Source organism: Oncorhynchus masou, chromosome 6, assembly GCF_036934945.1.
Source record: "Oncorhynchus masou masou isolate Uvic2021 chromosome 6, UVic_Omas_1.1, whole genome shotgun sequence".
NCBI lineage: Eukaryota > Metazoa > Chordata > Actinopteri > Salmoniformes > Salmonidae > Oncorhynchus > Oncorhynchus masou.
This window is the reverse complement of record NC_088217.1, coordinates 46,910,152-46,934,094: the sequence shown is the minus strand read 5'-3', so window position 1 is coordinate 46,934,094 and position 23,943 is coordinate 46,910,152. Positions and strand designations below refer to the sequence as shown.

General features: G+C 44.5%; 1 protein-coding gene across 1 annotated transcript in view; it reads left to right on the top strand.

Moving 5' to 3' along the window:
• Positions 1–23,943, top strand: part of LOC135542154 (inositol 1,4,5-trisphosphate receptor type 1-like) — a 150,056-nt gene that overhangs the window by 60,183 nt on the left and 65,930 nt on the right. Inside the window, exons 25-42 of the mRNA XM_064968864.1 lie at positions 195–249; positions 359–524; positions 744–908; positions 1,017–1,088; positions 1,230–1,367; positions 1,566–1,691; positions 1,802–2,002; positions 2,169–2,420; positions 2,619–2,744; positions 3,063–3,191; positions 4,850–4,970; positions 5,167–5,351; positions 9,035–9,183; positions 10,306–10,417; positions 11,166–11,201; positions 17,685–17,726; positions 20,258–20,305; positions 20,872–21,001. Of these exons, the coding sequence (XP_064824936.1) occupies positions 195–249; positions 359–524; positions 744–908; positions 1,017–1,088; positions 1,230–1,367; positions 1,566–1,691; positions 1,802–2,002; positions 2,169–2,420; positions 2,619–2,744; positions 3,063–3,191; positions 4,850–4,970; positions 5,167–5,351; positions 9,035–9,183; positions 10,306–10,417; positions 11,166–11,201; positions 17,685–17,726; positions 20,258–20,305; positions 20,872–21,001 (2,253 nt within the window). The remainder of the gene's footprint in view (positions 1–194; positions 250–358; positions 525–743; positions 909–1,016; positions 1,089–1,229; positions 1,368–1,565; positions 1,692–1,801; positions 2,003–2,168; positions 2,421–2,618; positions 2,745–3,062; positions 3,192–4,849; positions 4,971–5,166; positions 5,352–9,034; positions 9,184–10,305; positions 10,418–11,165; positions 11,202–17,684; positions 17,727–20,257; positions 20,306–20,871; positions 21,002–23,943) is intronic.

Here is a 23,943-nt window from a genome sequence, read left to right as displayed (position 1 = left end):
ACTGCTTTTACCCTCAAGCTACAGACACTACAGACATAACAGATGCCACATGTCCTTACACCCTTAGTATTTGTATTACATTTTTATATTCAGATATTTTTCAAAGTTCATTTGTGGAGTCGATGGTTTCTAAAGTGAAGTATAGCCTTCAAACGGGTTTCACAAGAATGTAAATGCTTCATTTGTTTTGTTAGGGGCTCTAGATTTTGAGAACATAGAAGAGCAGGCAGAGGCAATCTTTGGAGGAAGGTAAACCCTCTCATTTTAAAGCAATGCAGTGTCAGTCTTTGTAAAAGGACTGTTTTTAAGACTGGGATACTCAGTCCTCAGTGTCTGAGCCTGGTGTGTTGCTCTGCAGTGAGGAGAACACCCCTCTGGACCTGGATGACCATGGAGGGAGGACCTTCCTGAGGGTGCTACTGCACCTCACCATGCATGACTACCCTCCCCTGGTGTCTGGGGCCCTCCAGCTGCTCTTCAGACACTTCAGCCAGAGACAGGAAGTCCTCATGGCTTTCAAACAGGTAGGCCTCCGACCAAACCCACAGATGCCACAGCCACAAGAACTCACAGGTTTACTGTATCAGTTTTCCACACACTCATCAAGAATCGTATCTTTAGTTAGAAAGGCATCATATGAATGAGCATTAAAGTCATTTGATTACAAGGCAATTAAAGGCCTAGCTCGCTGTGGAGATAAAACTTAAGTCTAAACTGAGTTATAGCGCTTCCTCTTCCCTTAGGTCCAGCTCTTGGTGACCAGTCAAGATGTGGACAACTACAAACAGATCAAGTCCGACTTGGACCAGCTGCGCTCCATCGTGGAGAAGTCGGAGCTGTGGGTGTACAAGAGGCAGGGGGACGATGACGGAGGGGACGGACCCTCAGAGTCCGACCATAAAAAGAAGGTATTTGGTCAAAACTTCCCAACGATTATTGTACATCTCAATTATTTTTTTGGGGAATGCTTCACATGAATATGAACAAGCTCTCATTCTAACTCTGTCCATGTGCAGGGGGATTCAGGCGGCTCCGACAAAAAGAAGGAGGAAAGCAACAGCAGTTACAACTACAGGGTTATGAAGGAGGTACCATCTTCTTCATTTTCTCTCATCTCTGAGTTGGTGGTGTAATGAGTCATTGCCTTCACTCTTTTAAGATGTTGTCAGTCATTGGAGATGTATAAGGCAGACAGTCTCTGAGCCCCTTCTCTCTTCCCCTGTGTTCAGATCCTGCTGCGGCTCAGTAAGCTGTGTGTCCAGGATGGAGCATCGGGGAAGAAGAGTAAGAAGCAGCAACAGAGACTATTGAGGAACATGGGGGCCCACAGTGTGGTGCTGGAGCTACTGCAGATCCCCTATGAGAAGGTACTGGAGAATATGATGAGCCAGACCTATACTCTCAACACATCCTGACCAAAAAGGCATGAAGAAAACACTAGAGCATTTATGCCATAGAGTTGTACAGTACATAAGCTTGGTCAATCATTTAATTTGTGGAAGGTTTGAATGATAGCTGCAGCTCTTTGGATTTGTGTCTGCCTGTACTTATGATGAACACTCCAGGGCGAGGACGTCCGTATGCAGGAGATCATGAAGCTGGCTCATGAGTTCCTCCAGAACTTCTGTGCAGGGAACCAGCAGAACCAGATCCTGCTGCATAAGCACATCAACCTATTCCTCAACCCAGGGGTGAGTGGACTTTCCTGGGGAAAGGGTTAGGGCTGGGAGGAACCAGTGGTACTCCATCCTTCCCATACCAAGTCCACTAGTTTGATGCTTCTATTTCACCTTCTCTTTAGATTCTGGAGGCAGTCACCATGCAGCACGTTTTCATGAATAACTTCCAGCTGTGCAGTGAGATCAACGAGCGCGTGGTGCAGCACTTTATCCACTGCACCGAGACGCATGGCCGCCATGTCCAGTACCTCAAATTCCTTCAAACCATTGTCAAAGCCGAAAACAAGTTCATCAAGAAGTGTCAGGACACCGTCATGGCTGAGGTGGGACACCATAATTACAGTGCACACATGATTCTAATGCAAATGTAACACATTATGCATTTTAGCAATATAAACCTGTAATACTACCCAAACAGAAATGTGTTCAAATCTATATCATGTGTCAGCAGCATCTGATAACTACAGTCTCTGTCTTCCTCCTGCTCAGCTGGTGAACTCGGGCGAGGACGTCCTGGTGTTCTACAACGACCGTGCGTCCTTCCAGACCCTGGTCACGATGATGCGGTCGGAGCGGGATCGTATGGATGAGAACAGCGCTCTGAGGTACCACATCCACCTGGTAGAGCTGCTGGCTGTCTGCACCGAGGGAAAAAACGTCTACACTGAGATCAAGTGTAACTCTCTGCTGCCTTTGGATGACATAGTGAGGGTGGTCACCCATGAGGACTGCATCCCTGAGGTGAGTGATTGACCGAAGAGCTAAAAGGCATGCATTGGTAGTCTACTGAAATGATAAAGAGCCTGGTATATATGTTGTATTCATGTGACTCATTTGAACATTTGCTTCTTGCAGCAAGTTAAATGACCATTCTGGGCTCTTTGGATAATTATGTACTTAGGCACCTATGAAGTTGTTCATTCTTAACTTTTTCTCCAGGTGAAGATAGCCTACATCAACTTCCTGAACCACTGCTACGTGGACACAGAGGTGGAGATGAAGGAGATCTACACCAGCAACCACATGTGGAAGCTCTTTGAGAACTTCCTGGTGGACATATGCAGGGTAAACAAACACACATCACCTCTCTTCCATATCTGATGGCGAGTCAACAGGCATGCTGGTGACATGTTACTGAGACCTGGTTGATAGCCTGATGTGCATTCTATAGGGAGACTCTCAAAAATAAAGTTAGCCTTATATGTTCTCCTGGGAGTGTTCTGCTGAGAGGCACTGTGAGATCACAGCGTGGAGTAACAATATTCTATCCTCCTTCCTGTGAGGATCCAGGAAATGTGATCCAGTGAATGCTCACCCATTACCCACGTCTATCTGGTGAGTGAATCAGGTTGACCTTGGTTGTCCGTTGTCTGCTGTCTGTAGGTGTGCAACAACACCAGTGACAGGAAGCATGCAGACACGGTTCTGGAGGGTTACGTGACAGAGACCGTCATGAGCATCGTCACCACCTTCTTCAGCTCGCCCTTCTCTGACCAGAGCACCAGTCTGCAGGTAACCATGACCACCGTAACATATAACACTAAATAAAAGCAGTTGAATGGTGGATATTCTACGATGTTGGGAGAAATCTGGTCATCAATAATTTTCTGTTGATAGTGATCGGTGTTAACTTCCTCGTCTGTGTGTAAGAAACATTATCCCCAAAGGCTCTACACTGACAGTTAACATGCAATATATGACATTTTGCTTCAAATAGCTGGCACGCCAGGTGTATGTAAGTATGAGTAAAAGTCCCATTGTAATTGGTTTTCCATCCCCTGGGTGTGTTCCTTACCAGCAGTCATAGAGCAGCCAGACGTTTCCTCAATGTCTGGTCTTCACAGAACTGAGTCAGCACCTTCCAAGAATTCTCTACAGATGGCGTGTGCAAATGCTTTAGAATCCTCCCCTCAGTTCCTTCACAGATCTTTAGGCTTATTTTCACAAGATAACTGGGATGTGTTTGCTGGGATATAATTGCAAATGTCATGTAATGAATGGTAAATCACTCTGTGGCCTACTATATATGGTTGGGATGTATGACATGTGGAGGAGAAGATTTGTCCACTTCACTCTAACGGTTTTGCAATCCCTCCTGGAGTTGTCTAGTAATACCAATTCCTGTAAGGAACTATGTTTTTGTTTAGATTGTTTTAGGTTTAGTTTCTCTTATAGTCATTTCCACATCCTTTTCAACCCATTTCCTCTACCATCCCACATCCCATTAGACTCAATACACCAGTTGATGTGAACCGCCATAATGATATCCATTCCCTTCTCTCCCATGACAGGCAAGCATTCTGGGAAAGATAACTGAGGTATACAGTATGTTGTACCGTAGGTTTGTGTGCAGCTGGTTCACAGGGTGTTGTTTGGTCCTGGTGGTAGCGGTGATACTGTATGTATTAGACATTGGTCTAGTAGTAGTTGGGACCTGAGCTGATCCTGGTGATAACCAACAGGCATACTAGAAGTGTTAGACCCTCTTACATACTGTATGTTATAGCACCTTTACAGTACATACTGTTCAAGGTTTGGGAATTGTACGGGCAAACAGGAGAAAACGCTTTGAAACGTAAATAAACGTTCAGGTAATACTTTCTCGGTTTCAAAGGTTTTCTCTGATTTCTTCCTGCTGAACATGACTCAATTTGTGTCTGATGGCACCCTCACGTTGGGGAAACTGGATTCTAGAAATATGGTTTGTGATAAACCACAAAAGCCTTTGTTGATCACTGCTGGGGATTTTAGCTTTGTTTAATGTGCAGCTTCTTACTTGTCTTTTGATGTCTTTTCTCCTCTCATATCTACTGTCTTTACTTCCTGTCTGTCTGTCTGTCTGTCTGTCTGTCTGTCTGTCTGTCTCGCGCGCGCTTTCTCTCTCTCTCTCTTGCGCACTTTCTCTCTCTCTTGCGCTCTCTCTCTCTCTGGCGCTCTCTCTCTCTCTCGCGCTCTCTCTCTCTCGCGCTTTCTCTCTCGCGCGCTCTCTCGCGCTCTCTCTCGCGCTCTCTCTCTCGCGCGCTTTCTCTCTTTCTCTCTCTCTCTCTCTCTCTCTTTCTCTCGCGTGCTTTCTCTCTCTCTCTCTCCCGCGCTTTCTCTCTCTCTCGCGCGCGAGCGCTCTCTCTCTCTCTCGCGCGCGCTTTCTCTCTCTCTCTCGCGCTTTCTCTTAGACTCGTCAGCCGGTGTTTGTACAGCTCCTGCAGGGGGTGTTCAGGGTATACCACTGCAACTGGCTCAATCCCACTCAGAAGGCTTCCGTTGAGGCCTGTATCAAGGTGCTCTCTGACGTGGGTAAGATACCTGCAATTGGCCTCCACCTGTTACCCAAACACTGTCTTGATAAAGTCAGAGAAGTACATCTCTTTATAGTCACAAGCCAATGAGCTCATTTTATCTGTCATCTAGAAGAAAAAAATACATACTTCAAAAAGAAGAAAAAAACGAGCATCCCTCTTAAGTTTGCGTCCTACTGTTTCATTTCACACAGCCAAGAGCAGAGCCATTGCGATCCCAGTGGACCTGGACAGCCAGGTGAACAACCTGTTTGTCAAGTCCAACAACGTGGTCACCAAGTCCATCTTGAGCTGGAGACTCTCCGCCAAGAACGCCCCCAGGAGGGACTCCAACGCTACTGCGTCCGTTAGCTACAGGAACATCATAGAAAGGCTGCAGGTGAGGATTCAGGAATACAGTGCCTTCAGAAAGTATTCACACCCCTTGACTTTTTCCAAATTTTGTTATGTTACAGCCTCAATTTAAAATGGATTACATTTAGATTGTATGTCACTGGCCTACACACAATATCCCATAATGTCAAAGTGGAATTATGTTTTTAGAACATTTTACAAATGAATAAAAAATGAAAAGCTGAAATGTCTTGAGTCAATATGTATTCAAGCCCTTTGTAATGGCAAGCCTAAAGTTCAGTCGCAAAAATTTGCATGGAGTCACTCTGTGTGTAATAATAGTGTTTAACATGATGAATACCACCTCTCTTTACCCTACACATACAATTATCTGTACATTTCAAACACAGATTAAGCCACAAAAAACAGAGAAGTTTTCCAATGCCTTGCAAAGAAGGGAACCTATTGGTAGATGGGTAAAAAACAAACAGACATTGAATATCCATTTGAGCATGGTGAAGTTATTAATTGTACTTTGGAAGGTGTATCAATACACCCAGTCACTACAAAGATACAAGTGTCCTTCATAACTGAGTTGCCGGATAGGAAGGAAACTGCTCACACCAATGGTGACTTTAAAACAGTTACAGAGTTTAATGGATGTGATAGGATAAAATTGAGGATGGATCAACAACAATTGTAGTTACTCCACAGTACTAACCTAAATGACAGAGTGAAAAGAAGGAAGCCTGTACAGAATAAACATATTCCAAAACATGTATCCTGTTTGAAATTAGGCACTAAAGTAATACTGCAAAAAATGTGGCAAAGAAATTAACTTCATGTCCTAAATACAAAACGTTATGTTTGGGGCAAATCCAAAACAACACATCACAGCATACCGCACTTCATATTTTCAAGCATGATGGTGGATGCATCATGTTATGGGTATGGTTGTCATCGGCAAGGAGTAGGGACCTTTTTTTGGGATAAAAATAAACAGAATAGAGCTAGACACCTACAAAATCCTCAAAGAAAATCTGTTTCTGTCTGCTTTCCAGCAGACACTGGGATAACAATCCCGCTATGCCCTCCGATGAACTATCAAACAAGCAAAGCGTCAATACAGGACCAAGATTGACTCTTACTACACCAGCTCTGTCACTCGTCAGATGTGGCAGGGCTTGCAAACTATTACCGACTACAAAGGGAAACTCAGCCGTGAGCTGCACAGTGACGTGAGCCTACCAGACGAGCTAAATGCCTTTTATGCTCGCTTCAAGGCAAGCAAAACTGAAGCATGCATGAGAGCACCAGCTGTTCCCGGACGACTGTGTGATCATGCTCTCCGTAGCCAATGTAAGCAAGACCTTTAAACAGGTGACCATTCAGACAGATTATCAGGGCATGTACTCAGAGCATGCGCGGACCAACTGGCAAGTGTCTTCACTGACATTTTCAACGTCTCCCTTACCGGGTCTGTAATACCCACATGTTTATAGCACCATAGTCCCTGTGCCCAAGAATGCGAAGATAACCTGCCTAAATGACTAGCACTCACGTCGGTAGCCATGAAGTGCTTTGAAAGGCTGGTCATGGCTCACATCAACACCTTCATCTTGGAAACCCTAGACCCACACCAATTTGCATACTGCCCCAACAGATCTACAGATGACGGAATCTCAATCGCACTCCACACTGCCCTTTTTCACCTGGACAAAAGGAACACCTACGGTATGTGTGAATGCTGTTCATTGACTACAGCTCAGTGTTCAACACCATAGTGCACACAAAGCTCATTACTAAGCTAAGGACCCTGGGACTAAACCCCTCCCTCTGCAACTAGATCCTGGACTTCCTGCAGGGCCGCCCCAGGTGGTAAGGTTAGGCAACAACATATCTGCCACGCTGATCCTCAACACCCGGGCCCCTCAGGTGCATGCTTGGTCCCCTCCTGTACTCCCTGTTCACCCACAACTGCGTGGCCAGGCACAACTCCAACACCATCATTAAGTTTGCTGACGACACAACAGTGGTAGGCCTGATCACCGACAACGATGAGACCTGGCAGTGTGGTGCCAGGACAACAACCTCTCCGTCAGGGTGAGCAAGACAAAGGAGATTGTGGACTACAGGAAATGGATGGCCGAACAGACCCCCATTCATATCGATGGGGCTGTAGTGGAACCTGTCGAGAGTTTCAAGTTCCTTGGTGTCCACATCACCAACATGGTCCAAACACAAGAGAGCACGACAACACATTTTCCCCCTCAGGAGACTGAAAAGATTTGGCATGGGTCCCCAGATCCTCAAAAATGTCTACAGCTGCACCATCGAGAGCATCCTAACCAGTTGCATCACCGCCTGGTATGGCAACTGCTTGGCATCACTGGGGCCAAGCTTCCTGCCATCAAGGACCTAGATATTAGGCGGTGTCAGAGGAAGGTACAAAAAATTGTCAAAGACTCCAGTCACCCAGGTCATAGACTGTTCTCTCTGCTACCGCACGGCAAGCGGTACCAGAGCGCCAAGTCTAGGTCCAAAAGGCTCCTTAACAGCTTCTAATAAGCTATAATACTAGCTATAATAATATAATATAATACAATGCTATTTACATTGACCCCCCCCTTTATTTTTACACTACTGATACTCGTTGTTTATTATCTATGCATAGTCACTTTACCCCTACCTACATGTACAAACTACCTCAACTAAACTGTACCCCCACACATTGACTCGGTACTGGTACCCCCTGTATATAGCCTCGTTATTGGTGTGTCATTTTGTGCTACTTTTTATTGTGTTACTTTAGTTTATTTAGTAAATATTTTCTTAACTCTATTTCTTGAACTGCATTGTTGGTTAAGGGCTTGTAAGTAAGCATTTCACAGTAAGGAATACCTGTTGTATTCTGCCATGTGACAAATACAATTTGATTTGATTTGAAATTCCCCTTTCACCAGGACAATAACCTAAAACACAAAGCCAAATATTCACTAGAGTTGCTTACCAAGACAACGTTGAATGTTCCTAAGTGGCCTAGTTTCAGTTTTGACTTAAATCGTCTTGTAAAACTATGGCAATAATTGAAAATGGCTGTGATGAATTGACCAGTTCCCAGAAACAGAATTAATGGAACTGCGTTAGTAAGGAATGACCTGTAATCCCCCAGAAAGCTAATCTAGTGTGTGTGTTGCAACTTCTTTGTACCCATCACACTGTATACAGTAACTCTACCAGAACCCCTCCCGCCTTCCCTTCCCACCTACGCAAAACAATGTCTACATCAACACACAGTGTGACGCAACTGTGACAGTTTTCTTATTTCCATGGAGTTTATCATGACTCTGACTCATGGGGATATAGAGCGGGGTGAGGGGAGTTGGATTAGGCTGGTCTGTTTTCGAGGTTTTTGGTAAACCGTGGTCTACTTCTGCTTTTATACAGTTTTTTCCAGTGTGCAGTCTGAGACAATAAGGTCACAAAGTTCACCATGGTGTTTTTCAGTTTTGTCAGCTTCCCTGTATCTTGTTTGGTCACGACTTCAAATGTAGGGGCTGGAATCCAGGCCCCAATCTTATACAGTTCGGTTGGGCCTCATCTAGACCTACCACTGGTGTAACACTCAGTGTGCCAATGCCCTGAGTGTGCCTGTGCCCTGTCTGTGTCCTATTTCTGTTCTGTTACCTCTCTAACCATGCCTGTCTTCTGCATTGCTCTGTATTTAAGGACATAGTGTCGGCTCTAGAGGACCGTCTGCGTCCTTTGGTCCAGGCTGAGCTATCTGTCCTGGTGGATGTGCTGCATCGCCCAGAGCTACTCTTTCCTGAGAACACAGATGCCCGCAGGAAGTGTGAAAGCGGTGGCTTCATTTCCAAGTAAGAGTCATGTACCCACTAACCACTGCAAGCCACCCACCTCCTTGACATGCTGACTAACAATGGAAGTGCCTCTTGCCATGTCCAGTGATAAACCACAGTCTGCAATCTTCTTAGAAATTGCGACATTTTTTTCCACAGCAGTTGTAAACCAACTGAGGTTTTAGCCACTAGAAATTGATCTAGCTGTGGTTTAACTGGGCAGTCTGCACAGTCTCCTGATACTGTCTCAGTGTTGAGGAATGCGTTGTGCTCTTTCATACTGTACCTGCTGTACTGTAACTAGAGTTGGGACACTTATCATGTACAAGTGTACAGTAACTGAATCCATCATTGATCAGGGCGTGCTGCTCCAAACATGCTACTGTAGTGACCTAGGACTTTGTTTTCACGTGTCCTGCCCTGAACCTACTGGAGCTCTGTCTCCCTCACACAGGGCTCCCTCCCTCCCTGCCTTACACGGGCCAGGCCATTCCTGTGTCTGTTGTGTTTGATAAGGGCTGAGATTGGATTACTGGGCATGAGGGCGGGCGTCTGGGCTTTTTGAACAGGTGCCGGCTCAGGGGTTAGCCTACTGTAAAGGGCCGCAGGCAGGGGGGATTAATGTGTGGAGTAGCACGTGAGATACCACATGTTCACACTGATTCAGAACAATGACTTACATTTCAAAGGTAATGCAGTACAGTACTAACCGTAATATGTACAGTAGAATACAATGGGACCTTTAGGAAAGCTTGTATGCCGGTAAGAAATTGGGTCTAATGAATTTCATTGAAGTGTTCATACACATGATTGATCATTTGGACTGAAACACTCAATGAATATCAATGAATACAAGTCACACAGCACCTGATCTGATTAACATCACCTCTAAGACCCACGTGAGGTCAATCTCTACCCCTAGCATTTATGACCAATAATGAATTAAGCCAATCAATTACGATATGTCAAGCAAACATAATATTATCTCTTAATTACTCAAGCTTAACAGTAAATACTATAGGGGTGACTCTGAAATCAGGGTTTGTTATCACTGAAGTGTTTTTGTGGGGAGGGGAGTGCAGTTCTGTACAGTGCAGTATGTGTGATACACCTCTCATCCTGTCCCTGTCCTCTGCCCAGGCTGATCAAACACACCAAGCAGCTACTGGAGGAGAATGAGGAGCGGTTGTGTATCAAGGTGCTGCAGACTCTGAGGGAGATGATGACCAAAGACCGTGGCTATGGGGAGAAGGTAAATGGCCGTCTTCACCACCACCTCACAATACTTCCCTTGTTCTCTCTACACTGGGTTTTATCATGAGCGGAAACTGAGTGCTTTCTAAGAGGCCTGGTATTCTGTAGCTCTTTACAGAGGTCAGTGCAAAGGTCAGAGGTTAACAGCAAAGCTGGAGGTTAAGTTTTCCTCTGCTGCCCTCTGCCTTCCCCCCAGATGATACTGGTAGTACATTATGTCTGTGTTGGTTGGGATGAGTCTTTTGGTTTGGTTTAAAACCTACAGTAGCAGCTGTCCTTCTGCAGGAATAAGATGCCAAGGGTGTGTATATATGGTATCCTCAGTGTTTTTCCTATTGGCACAGTCAGACACACACATAAACCACAATGGATTAGTGTCCATCTGAAAATGACTTGTCTATGTTTGGTGGTTGGGGACAGTTCCAGTATACTTTAACAGCACCAGCATGCTGTAATTGAACTTTAACTCTAATACACCATTAACACTAATACAGCATTTACTGTATGGGCTGTAAATGACTCTCTGTACTAATCTCTGATTAATGACCTTGGTTCACTCTGCTTTCTGTTCTGTTGGGTGAGGGCAAACCATTGCTTTGAAATGCAGTAACCTGTGTGTTTTTACTAACTGACTGACTGACTGACATGGTGTGGGGTTTCGTACCTACTGTTTGTCTGTTTTCAGCTGCCACCCTTCCTCCTAACCCAGCTCTACTAACTCTGCCTGTATACCTCTTCTCTTCCAGCACATTGCCTTTGATGATGAGATGGATGTGGCTGAGGTTGATCATTTTCCTTCTTTCGTTAGGTTTCTGTCTCGTACTAGTCGTGTGGTGTAGATAGATGTGCCTGTGCTGGTGTTTTTTCTGTCTTGTTATGTGCTGCTGACTTCAGAGTAGCTTCTTGTTTCCGTGTGTGTTACCGTGCCACTAGCATGCTAAGCACTTTTTGGTGTTGCCAACTTGCTACACTCCAAAGTGTCTGTATTGTAGTCAGACCTGGGTTCAAAATACTCAGACTCAAAATCACTCCCACGCATTTAACCCAGGTATCGGAAAATAGTATTTCAAACAAGTATTTGAAAATACTGTCAAATACAATTTGGCAGACTATTTGGTTTTTACAATTAGCCATTCTAATACTCCAATAAAAGTGCTTGCTTTGGGCTGTGTGTTTGAGAATACTCAAATACACCAAAAAAAGTATTTTAAATGCCAGATGGTTTGTTCCAAGAAAAAAGTGCCTTTTGCATCCCTTCGATATTTTAAGTAAAAATTATGCACCAATATTGCAATTTAAAAGCCTTTTATATTAAATGACGTGCCCTTTTAATATATACCACATGGAGAATTCAATAAATCTGATAGTTAATATGAATAAAGATTTGCTAAAGTGCCAAAATTCTACATTTTGACATGTCCCTCTGCACACCCTCTGTGACTTCTAGGACTTTAACCCACTTAACCCCAAAATGTCTCCCAAGTTTTCACCATCATTGTAAAGCCCTAGTTATTTTGTTGCTTTCACAAAACTTGCTTTAGCGTCAGATATTGAAGATGATTATTTATTTCATGTGATTAGTTATTCATTTTACGTCTGTCTCTCATTTTAAGGTCAACCCTGTCACATGAACTGAACTCTCCTATTAATATGATGAAAACTCTTATTTTTTTGAAATATTTATTTATTCATTTTTACAAAAGAAACACAACATCTAACAATCAAATCATAGTGTAGAAGCAGGTGAGCTGGTTCTACTATTTTGAGCAATTGTCTGGTGTTTTGAGGTGGAAAAGTGAGTGGGGTCGAGCAGAACACATCAACCAGTAGACAGGCTACAAATGCTTTAACAATTATTTTTTTCTGTAAAGTTTGCGTTCAACTGCCTTTCCCTGTTGTACGCAACAAGCTTCCATTCACCCAGTCACAAGGGGATTTATGGATGATTTATGATGAAATTGTCAACCCTGTTACTGTCAACCCTGTTACGGTCAACCCTGTTACTTTATTTGGCAATTATTATAGTAGTATTTTTATTTAACCTCTTGAGATGGAAAACACTTTTTTAAAATTAAGGTTAACATATACACATTAGGAAATGTAAAAATGAGGTGAAATCATATATATATACAGTGCCTTGCGAAAGTATTCGGCCCCCTTGAACTTTGCGACCTTTTGCCACATTTCAGGCTTCAAACATAAAGATATAAAACTGTATGTTTTGGGAAAAATCAACAACAAGTGGGACACAATCATGAAGTGGAACGACATTTATTGGATATTTCAAACTTTTTTAACAAATCAAAAACTGAAAAATTGGGCATGCAAAATTACACAATCCCCACTGTCAAACATGGTGGTGGCATAGCATCATGGTTTGGGCCTTTATGGAAGAGTGGCAAGAAGAAAGCCATTTCTTAGATATCCATAAAAGGTGTTGTTTAAAGTTTGCCACAAGCCACCTGGGAGACACACCAAACATGTGGAAGAAGGTGCTTTTCTTCAGCAGGGACAGGGAAGATGGTTAAAATTGATGGGAAGATGGATGGAGCCAATTACAGGACCATTCTGGAAGAAAACCTGATGGAGTCTGCAAAAGACCTGAGACTGGGACGGAGATTTGTTTTCCAACAAGACAATGATCCAAAACATAAAGCAAAATCTACAATGGAATGGTTCAAAAATAAACATATCCAGGTGTTAGAATGGCCAAGTCAAAGTCCAGACCTGAATCCAATCGAGAATCTGTGGAAAGAACTGAAAACTGCTGTTCACAAATGCTCTCCATCCAACCTCACTGAGCTCGAGCTGTTTTGCAAGGAGGAATGGGAAAAAATTTCAGTCTCTCGATGTGCAAAACTGATAGAGACATACCCCAAGCGACTTACAGCTGTAATCGCAGCAAAAGGTGGTGCTACAAAGTATTATCTTCAGGGGGCTGAATAATTTTGCACGCCCAATTTTTCAGTTTTTGATTTGTTAAAAAAGCTTGAAATATCCAATAAATGTCGTTCCACTTCATGATTGTGTCCCACTTGTTGTTGATTCTTCACAAAAAATACAGTTTTATATCTTTATGTTTGAAGCCTGAAATGTGGCAAAAGGTCGCAAAGTTCAAGGGGGCCGAATACTTTCGCAAGCCACTGTATATATATATTTATTTATTTATTTATTTTTTGACCAAGTTACACTACTCAAAAGGCATCCAATTTGTGGAACGGCCCAGATACAGATGTCCATGTATTTGAACGCAGGTCTGATTGTAGTCGTCTGCTTGAAGTTGAATTATGGTCGTTGTGTACATAGATCCACAGGTCTTTATACAGTTTTTTTCAGACTGGAATTGCATGTTAGGAATCTGGTATTTTTGGAAACAGTGCACACAGACCATAATGGCAGACCCTGAGGGGGGGGGGGTGTTGATCATACCCAGACTCTCTTTGGATGGTGGTCAGAGGGACAGGGTGGTTCCCCCTAAATTCCTCATCACCATTACCACAGCAGGTGTGTGAGTATTTATACACGTGAAGCTATCCCTTAAATGTAGTGGCGGAAACCAGAGCATACCAACATCCATAGAGGGTAAGGGGGTTGGTGTGTGCAGGTGTGCTGGCTACTGTATATGTACATTCAGGTCTGTGTTTCTGTGTCTGTGTCTGCCTTAAAGACAGTGGAGATATCCTTTTTTTTAACCTTTCATCTGCTACTGTATCTGTCTGTTTAGGGACTTTCAGAGAGGCTGGGACCAGTGCCATATGGGAGGGTCTAACTTCTTACTTAGAAGTGATTATAGTTCCTGGATGTTACGCAACAGTTAATATTACCCTTGTCAATGGCAAAGCACCAGACTACAGTACACCCCATTCCAAAGCATACATTGAGAGGGTATGGCATATAAGAGCACAGCTTTCAACCATAGATTGTATTGTTTGTTTGTTTTTTTACCTTTGGAAGATATCATTTAGTTTAAGTTGCAGTATTACTGCAGTTAAACTTTTTGGTCACAACAACATTTTCTACTCACAACTTCAAGCACTTGATTTATTGTACTGTTAATGAGCACAAGAATGGAATGAGTTACTTTAGGGTGTGAAACTTCATTTCTGAAAAAAGGAAAGAAAACAAGGAAAGGTAAACATAGATATCAGACTGAGTGGCTGTTGGAGAGCCTACACTCTAAGCTGCAAGTCTGCCAGGAGATCACATGCTCACATGAGTGTATTTTCTCTCTCTACTCCTCCTTCCCTCCCTCCATGTGGTATCCAGTGTTGGAAATCCCCAGCTGCTTCCCCTCCCAAAAACAATCCCTGACGCTCCCTCCTAAAATGGGAGTGAACAGATAGACTGCTTCTTTGTTGCTTCAACGCCCCCTCCCCGTTTTACTGTCTGAAGAATGTACACACATACTTTACACACACACACACACACACACACACACACACACACACACACACACACACACACACACACACACACACACACACACACACACACACACACACACACACATCCAGCACATGCATGGACCTAGGAGGGCCCTACTGTGGGATGCAGTGTCCCATACCCCAGGCTGATCCAAAGCCCACACTTCCCCTCTGCAGCGGAAACAGCAGCAGCAGCACTGAGCTGTCTGTCAGTTAGCTGTTCCGTAAGCCCTGTGTTAAGCTTGCTGCGCTGCTCGGTATGCCAGCTCCTCTGTGGCTTCCCACTGCTACAGGAAAGCTCTGCCATGCAGTACAGTACTCTCCTTATTAATCTGAGAAGCATAGGGTACTGTAGTACCCTGAGTCGGTGTGCGTGTTTGTGTCGGGGGTGGGTGGGATAGTGCAATAGGGTCAGCAGAAAGCAGAGATAATATGGCTTTAGGTTGGCGATATGTTGTGTGCTGACCTGGAGGGGGGTTACGCAATAGAGATGATTTCTATGCAGGAGAGGGCACGACGGTCTGTTTGTCTCCGCATGTGTCTCTCTTGCTCCCTCGCATCGCTGTGTATTCCCGTGCCAGTGGACCTCTATCTTCTCATTATCCCTGGCAAACTCTCTGTCTCCCTCTCTCTCTATTTATATCTCTCTACCAATCTTTTTCCTCCGTCTTAGTCTCTCCCTGTTCGCTCCTCTCATGGCCGTTCTACATCCCACAGTGCTGGTGTCCTCTGCCTCAGCGTTTCCCTGCTTATCCTCAGCTATACTCAGAGCTGCTGCAATGTGTGTGAGGCGATTTGAGGGAACCTTGGTTGTTTCTCTGATCCCCTCCAACAGGGAAAACTATAGGCACTTTTGCTGGCCATGCAGCTCTGTCCCAGGTTCCCTGCAGCCTGCCTTCGTCCTGCACGATGCTTGGGCTCCCGCCAGCTCTCAGGCAGCCGTTATGTAAGAGCTAGCATATCCCCCTCCCCCTGAAATTCACTCTCCACTGATGTGACCTTCAGAAGTAATTGGCAATAAAAGTGTGGCGGAGCTGTTTACTGAGAGACTGGCAGCGCCTCGTGTTGGGCGGCGCTGGGGCGGGCAAGGGAGTGTTAACTGTTTCAAGCCCGCCACTGATGTAATGGTGTCAGACAAGAACAAAATAAATAATCTCTCTGTCCTCCACCCTTATCCCCCTTTATCTCCTATGATTGTCTTCCTGTTTGTCTCTCTTTCTTGTTGCCTGTATGTCTCCCTCCCTCCCCCTGCCTATTTATTCTTTGACCTGTAATCTTCCATGCTAGGGGATAGGAGGGTGGGGGGAGGGGGTGCTGGGGTGCCTATGATAGTCACTGTCACTAGGAGAGAGGCCCGGCAGATTATATAATAAGGAGAAGGAAGGGGTGGGATGATTCTGACTACAGACCCATGTGACACACCCTGAATACAAGTGCAGAGACAAGTGGAAACTCCATGGGGGAGTCGTCTCATCTTTCCACTGCTGAAATGTGATTGTAACTTCCATTAAGATGACCTTATGTTTGGCCCTGTATCGCAGTGGAGCAGTGATTCAGTGATTCAGCCCACTATACCACAATATAGTTTACGTCATACAGTCTGAGAAAACGTACAAGTGGGACCAATGTTGGCGGTCATGGGTCTAGCTGTGTCCAGGGCTGATGCCAGCAGTTCCATGGGAAAAGCATGGGCGACCCCCAGCGTTCAGATTCCCGGGACTCATGGAAGACAAATCAGGGCAGATAAGGCCCATAATGATTGTCATGCTCCGCCACTGAAAATGTTGACGGATCGGTAACCCATTGAAAAGTAGCTTTATGATGTTGTGCTTTAATTGGATTCGACAAGTGAATCAGGGTTAAAACCTTTTGAGCCTTGTTTGCATCATCCTTTTTCCTGTGCAAATGGATGTTTACGTAAACAGGGGCCTGATAAGGGGAGATTCTTGTCTAGTCTCACAATTACTCAGAGTCAGCATGACTGCGTTACTGAGGCACTGTGGTCTGTCTGTGTATCTGTCTCTGCCTTTTCACTTTGCACCATTTAAATGTATCACATCCGTCTGTCTGTCTCTCTCTTCCTAAAAGTCCTTTTTAACATTGGTGTTCAAGACAGCCCACAGAAAATCAAATGTCTCTCTTTTCTCTTGGGGCACTTTGTCAAACATTGAGTATGAACAAAATCAACAAGTCAGCATTAGCTAATGTGTTAGGTTTTTAAATGTATTGGTACATGTTTTGTTTCCATTTGCATGTATTATTATGCACTGTATCACTAATAGGCCTACTTGTAGCGCCATCATGCCACTAAAAGCCATAGCTGCAAGTCTGGTTTGTGCCTTAAAGCCCTTGGCCTTCATTTTAGGACCTGCAATTTCTAATCTGCTCACATTAACTAAACAGTCCATTCATTGTCCTACGTCAAGGTGTTCATTTTGCTATGCAAGCAACTGGGAGAAAGCAGGGGCAACCCAATGCAGGCATATGAACACAGGGAGAGTATAATAGTGATGTTTGATTATATAACACAGACACGTGCTCTAATAACAGCAGAGACTTAGCATAGAAACGTCAGATAAGGGCATGTTTGTTGTCCCCTTCGTCGTGGCTGGCTTTGAGTCATGCGCTTTTATTGCTGTTGGGCACATGATGGGCCAACTGATCAACTGTAACCAGCCAGACACACAAGGAGGTCCTTGGTGAAGCGGGCATGGCCTTGTTCTGTTTGCACTGTGAGGCAAGTGACCTGAGAGCTGCCTGAGGTTAATTTGCCCATGGACTGTGGTCTAACCCAGACCTTGACTAACCCAGACCATTTGTCTTATCTGTCTATCTATTCAGCTGGCCCCTCTGCCGGCTGAACCTGAAGTCCCTGCTGCAGATGTGAGTTCAACACCCATATTGCCTTGGCCTCAGCACAGCTTGGGCCTTAGCACTCTAATATGGGTTATTGTAGAATATAGATAATCTGAGTCATCCATCCTCCCCGCTCATCAAGATGGAAACAGTCAAATCCTTTCCCTTTTCAGAGCCCACTCACCAAAACACACAGACGCAAATGTTTCCCCTTGTGGATTTTTAATTATGCTGTGAACCGACCCATGTACAGTGAGGGAAAAAAGTATTTGATCCCTGCTGATTTTGTACGTTTGCCCACTGACAAAGAAATGATCAGTCTATCATTTTAATGGTAGGTTTATTTGAACAGTGAGAGACAGAATAATAACAACAAAAATCCAGAAAAACGCTTGTCAAAAATGTTATAAATTGATTTGCATTTTAATGAGGGAAATAAGTATTTGACCCCTCTGCAAAACAGGACTTAGTACTTGGTGGCAAAACCCTTGTTGGCATTCACAGAGGTCAGATGTTTCTTGTAGTTGGCCACCAGGTTTGCACACATCTCAGGAGGGATTTCGTCCCACTCCTCTTTGCAGATCTTCTCCAAGTTATTAAGGTTTCGAGGCTGACAAACCTTCAGCTCCCTCCACAGATTTTCTATGGGATTAAGGTCTGGAGACTGGCTAGGCCACTCCAGGACCTTAATGTGCTTCTTCTTGAGCCACTCCTTTGTTGTCATGCTGGAATATCCATCCACGACCCATTTTCAATGCCCTGGCTGAGGGAAGGAGGTTCTCACCCAAGATTTGACAGTACATGGCCCCGTCCATCATCGGTGAAGTTGTCCTGTCCCCTTAGCAGAAAAACACCCCCAAAGGGGTGGTGGGGATGGTGTTCTTGGGGTCATAGGCAGCATTCCTCCTCCACCAAACACGTTGAGTTGATGCCAAAGAGCTCCATTTTGGTCTCATCTGACCACAACACTTTCACCCAGCTGCACTCTGAATCATTCATATGTTCATTGGCAAACTTCAGACGGGCATGGATATGTGCTTTCTTGAGCAGGGGGACCTTGTGGGCGCTGCAGCATGTCAGTCCTTCACGGCGTAGTATGTTACCAATTGTTTTCTTGGTGACTATGGTCCCAGCTGCCTTGAGATCATTGACAAGATCCTCCCGTGTGGTTCTGGGCTGATTCCTCACCGTTCTCATGATCATTGCAACTCCACGAGGTGAGATATTGCATGGAGCCCCAGTCAGAGGGAGATTGACAGTTCTTTTGTGTTCCTTCCATTTGAGAATAATCGCACCAACTGTTGTCACCTTCTCACCAAGCTGCTTGGCGATGGTCTTTTAGCCCATTTCAGCCTTGTGTAGGTCTACAATCTTGTCACTGACATCCTTGGAGAGCTCTTTGGACTTGGCCATGGTGGAGAGTTTGGAATCTGATTGATGGATTGCTTCTGTGGACAGGTGTCTTTTATACAGGTAACAAACTGAGATTAGGAGCACTCTCTTTAAGAGTGTGCTCCTAATCTCAGCTCGTTACCTGTATAAAAGACACCTGGGAGACATAAATTTTTCAGATTGAGAGGGGGTCAAATACTTATTTCCCTCATTAAAATGCAAATCAATTTATAACATTTTTGACATGCGTTTTTCTGGATTTTGTTGTTGTTATTCTACCTCTTACTGTTCAAATAAACCTACCAAATTAGGTTTAATAAACCTACCAAATTATAGACTGATCATATCTTTGTCAGTGGGCAATCGTACAAAGTCAGCAGGGGATCAAATACTTTTTTCCCTCACTGTATGTCCTGTTTCCCTCCCTCCATTCATCCCTCCATTCCTCTGTAGGTTTTTGAGTGAAGAACAGTTTCCTTACCTTCTTTCTGTCGGATTGTGGAGCAGCGTGCTGGGTGTTTTTCCATGGCAGATGGGAACATGGGTTTACACTGTGTCAGTACCACTACTAGTACACTGCACTGACTCCGTTATGTCATCTGGAAAGGGATGGGTTTTTTCTCATGGTTTGAGTTGCGTTTCTGCCCCTTGCAGCCTGTTGCTCCCTTGTGTATTAAACATGGTTTCATTTGTGCTGCAACTGCAAAGTAACAGTTGAGTCACTCTGAGCCATCTAGTTTGTTGGTTGAAATAACCCAATATCAAAGGTTTGAACAGCAAAGTTTACGCCTTGTTTTAGCATTGTGAACGTAAAAAAGTTTAAAGTGATTATGAGATGTGAAGTTAATGGGATGGTTGTAAATAAATGTTATTTTATTTCTAACAGCAAGCCACCTTGTTATTCAATTTTCTTCTCTAACCGTTGCTTAAGACTAATTTCACGAAGCCTTGCATGATTATGTTCCTACCCCACATCCACCCCAACACACCACCCACCTCCCTATGTTAACTGCATGAAATCATTTGGCTCAGTTCCCTGCATGTAAGGAAGGTGACTAATGTGCACAGTATTAACACCCCTCTCTTGTTTTGTTTTTGTTATCCCCTAATTTTCCTTTTTTGGACTTTTCTTTGATTTACTTTCTGCTAACTCACCTCACCCTTAGGAGCTTGATCCCAACCAGCCCCAGAAGCAACTGGAGGACCAGAGAAGGGTAGGTACAGTCCAGTACGGTCTGATCCTCTCCGTTCCGGAGTCCGCCAACCTGCTCTGTCTGGCCCACCACAGCTGGCTGTCCTGATGCACTGATGCACCTGACCTGGCCTGCAGCCACTCTGCTTCCACAGCATGCCCACCTACTCACAGGGCTACCCCCCCCCCCCTCACTAACGAACTGGCCACTGGATGTGGGTGTCAATGCGTTTCAGGAGGAATATTAGGGAAATGATATGTACTGTATATGAGTTGGAAGACTGCTTTTGAGACACACTGTATGAGGCGCAATGCACAATCAGAGTTGAGTTCAGAGGTCAGATTTTTAGCATGCTTTGCCTCTTGCCTGGCAAAGGTTATAAACAAAGGCAAGAAAACAATATTTTCTAAGACGCACACTGTTTCCACTGATTAAAAATGCAGGGTTAATATCTTGAGACTGACTGTATGAGGGTGCCAGGCCCAATCAGAGTTGAAGTATTCTAAGCTGATAACACTGATTTTGGGAGTCCTTATCTCATGATGACGATTTAGGGTCAATCGTCTGACAGCACCTCTATCCACCAGGGTGAAGCTCTGAGGCAGATTCTGGTGAATCGTTACTATGGGAACATCAAACCTGGGGCCAGAAGAGACAGTGTGACGACGTTCAGCAATGGTCCTGTCCCCCCTGGAACAGAAGGGAAACCTCGAGCAGGTACCTGTCTGTCTCTGTATCTCTGTCTCTGTCTCTCTGGATAAGGTGGTACGGACTGGCTGAATATCTCAATATCTCAGTGTAAGTTTTCAAATCAGGGTGATGAGTCATGGTTGGTCTCTTCTCCATGCTTGGAGAAAAGGAATGAGTTCCTTCTTGTTCACGCTCCTGCCTCAAATCAAATGTAATTTGTTGCATGCTTTGTCAACAACAAGTATAGACTAACAGTGAAATACTTACTTACGGGCCCTTCCCAACAATGCAGAGAGAAAAATAGAAAAATTATAGGAAAAAATTATAACACGAGGAATAAATACACAATGGGTAACAATAACTTGGCTTTATGCATGGGGTACCAGTACCAAGTCTATGTGCAGGGGTATGAGGTTATTGAGGGCAACAGGATAGATAATAAACAGTAGCAGCAGCATATGTGATGATTCAGAAGAGTTAGTGCAAAAACGGTCAATGCAGATAGTCTGAGTAGCTATTTGGTTCACTATTTAGCAGTCTTGACTTGGGGTTGGAAGCTGTTCAGGGTCCTGTTGATTCCAGCCTCGGTGCATTGGTATCGCTTGCTGTGTGGTAGAGAGTACAGTCTATGACTTGGGTGGCTGGAGTCTTTGAACATTTTTAGGGCCTTCCTCTGACACCGCCTGGTATAGAGGTCCTGATTGCACGGAGCTCGGCCCCAGTGATGTATTGGTCCGTACACACTACTGCCTTGTGGTCGAATGCCAAGCAGTTGCTATACCAAGCGGGGATGCAGCCAGTGAAGATGCTGTCATTGGTGCCATTTTTGAGGATCTGAGGGCTCATGCCAAAGGCGTTGTCGTGCCTTCTTCACGACTGTGTTGTTGTGTGTTGATCATGTTATTTCCTTTGTGATATGGACACCAAGGAACTTGAAGCTCCACTACAGCCTCGTCGATGTGGAAGGGGGCATGCTCGGCCCTACATTTCCTATAGTCCACGATCAGCTCCTTTGTCATCGACCTTTGTCATCGACTGCATCCTTATGTAATACATGTATCACTAGCATCGACTGCATCCTTATGTAATACATGTATCACTAGCCACTTTAACTATGCCACTTTGTTTACATACTCATCTCACATGTATATACTGTACTCGATACCATCTACTGTATCTTGCCTATGCTGCTCTGTATCATCACTCATTCATATATCCTTATGTACATATTCTTTATCCCCTTACACTGTGTATAAGACAGTAGATTAGGAATTGTTAGTTAGATTACTTGTTGGTTATTACTGCATTGTCGGAACTAGAAGCACAAGCATTTCGCTACACTCGCATTAACATCTGCTAACCATGTGTATGTGACAAATAAAATTTGATTTGATTTGGTCTTGCTGACATTGAGGGAGAGGTTGTTGTCCTGGCACAACACTGTCAGTTTACTGACCTCCTTTAGGCTGTCTTATCGTCGTCGGAGCTCAGGCCTACCACCGTTGTCATCAGCAAATGTAATGATGGTGTTAGAGTTGTGCATGGCCACACAGTCATATTTGAGCAATGAGTACAGGAGGGGACTAAGCACCCAACCTTGAGGGGCCCCCTTGTTGAGGGTCAGCATGGCGTATATGTTGTTGCCTACCCTCACAACCTGGGGACGGCCCGTCCGGAAGTCCAAGATCCAGTTGCAGAGGGAGGAGTTCAGTTCCAGGGTCCTGATCTTAATAATGAGCTTGGAGGGCACTATTGTGTTGAACACTGAGCTGTAGTCAATGAACAACATTCTCACACACTGTAGGTATTCCTCTTATCCAGGTGGGAGAGGGCAGTGTGGAGTGCAGTAGAGATTGTGTCTGTGGATCTGTTGGGGCGATATGCGAATTGGAGTGACGTCTGGGAGGATGTGAGCCATGTCCAGCCTTTCAAAGCATTTCATGACTACATATGTGAGTGGTATGGGGTGATAGTCCCTGTGCCCAAGAATGCCAAGGTAACCTATGGTGGTCTGCTTGACCTACGACCTTGTGAATGTTAGCCTGTTTTAACGTCTTCCTCACATCGGCTACGGAACACAAAATCACACAGTCGTCCAGAACAGCACGTGCTTTCATGCATGGTTCAGTGTTGCTTGCCTCGAAGCGTGCATAGAAGGCATTTAGCTCATCTGGAAGGTTTGCGCCATAGCCAGCGTAGTAGGATTCGATCTTTGGCTGTTCAACCACTTTTGGAGTTCATAGTGGGATTTCTTAAAAGCATCCGGATTAGTGTCCCGCTTCTTGAAAGTGGCAGCTTTAGCCTTTAGCTTAGTGTGGTTGTTGCTTGTAATCCATGGCTTCTGGTTGGGATATGTACGTACGGTCACTGTGGGGATGACGTTGAAGCACTTATTAATGAAGCCGGTGACAAGCCGGTGACTCCTCAATATTATCGGATGAATTCCGGAACCTATTCCAGTCTTTGCAAGTGAAACAGTCCTGTTTCCCAGAGGTTTAAAATCAACAACTACAAAAACTCGAGACTTCCTTAACATTAGAGATTGCGTACCAGCTGTTGTTAACAAAGAGACACACCCCTCCCCCTCATCTTACCCAAGGCTGCCCGACCGTTCTTGACGATGCATGGAATAGCCAGTGAGATGTATTTTATCCATGTTCTTGTTCAGCCACGACTCCGTGAAACATAGACTATTACAGTTCCACAGGTCCTGTTGATAGGATAGTCTCGACCGGAGCTCATCCAGTTTATTCTCTAGTGGCTGTACGTTTGCCAACAAAGAGAGTTGAGGAGGTTTATTTGCATGTAAACATAGTCTAGTCAGGATGCCAGTTTGTCTGTCTCTTTTGCGCTGTCACTTCCTCTTTCGAGTCCTGGGGATTAGGGTCTGTTCCGGTGTAATCAGAACGTCCAGAGCTGCCAAATCGTTGACGTAGAAATTGTCATCCAAATCAAGATTAATGATCGCT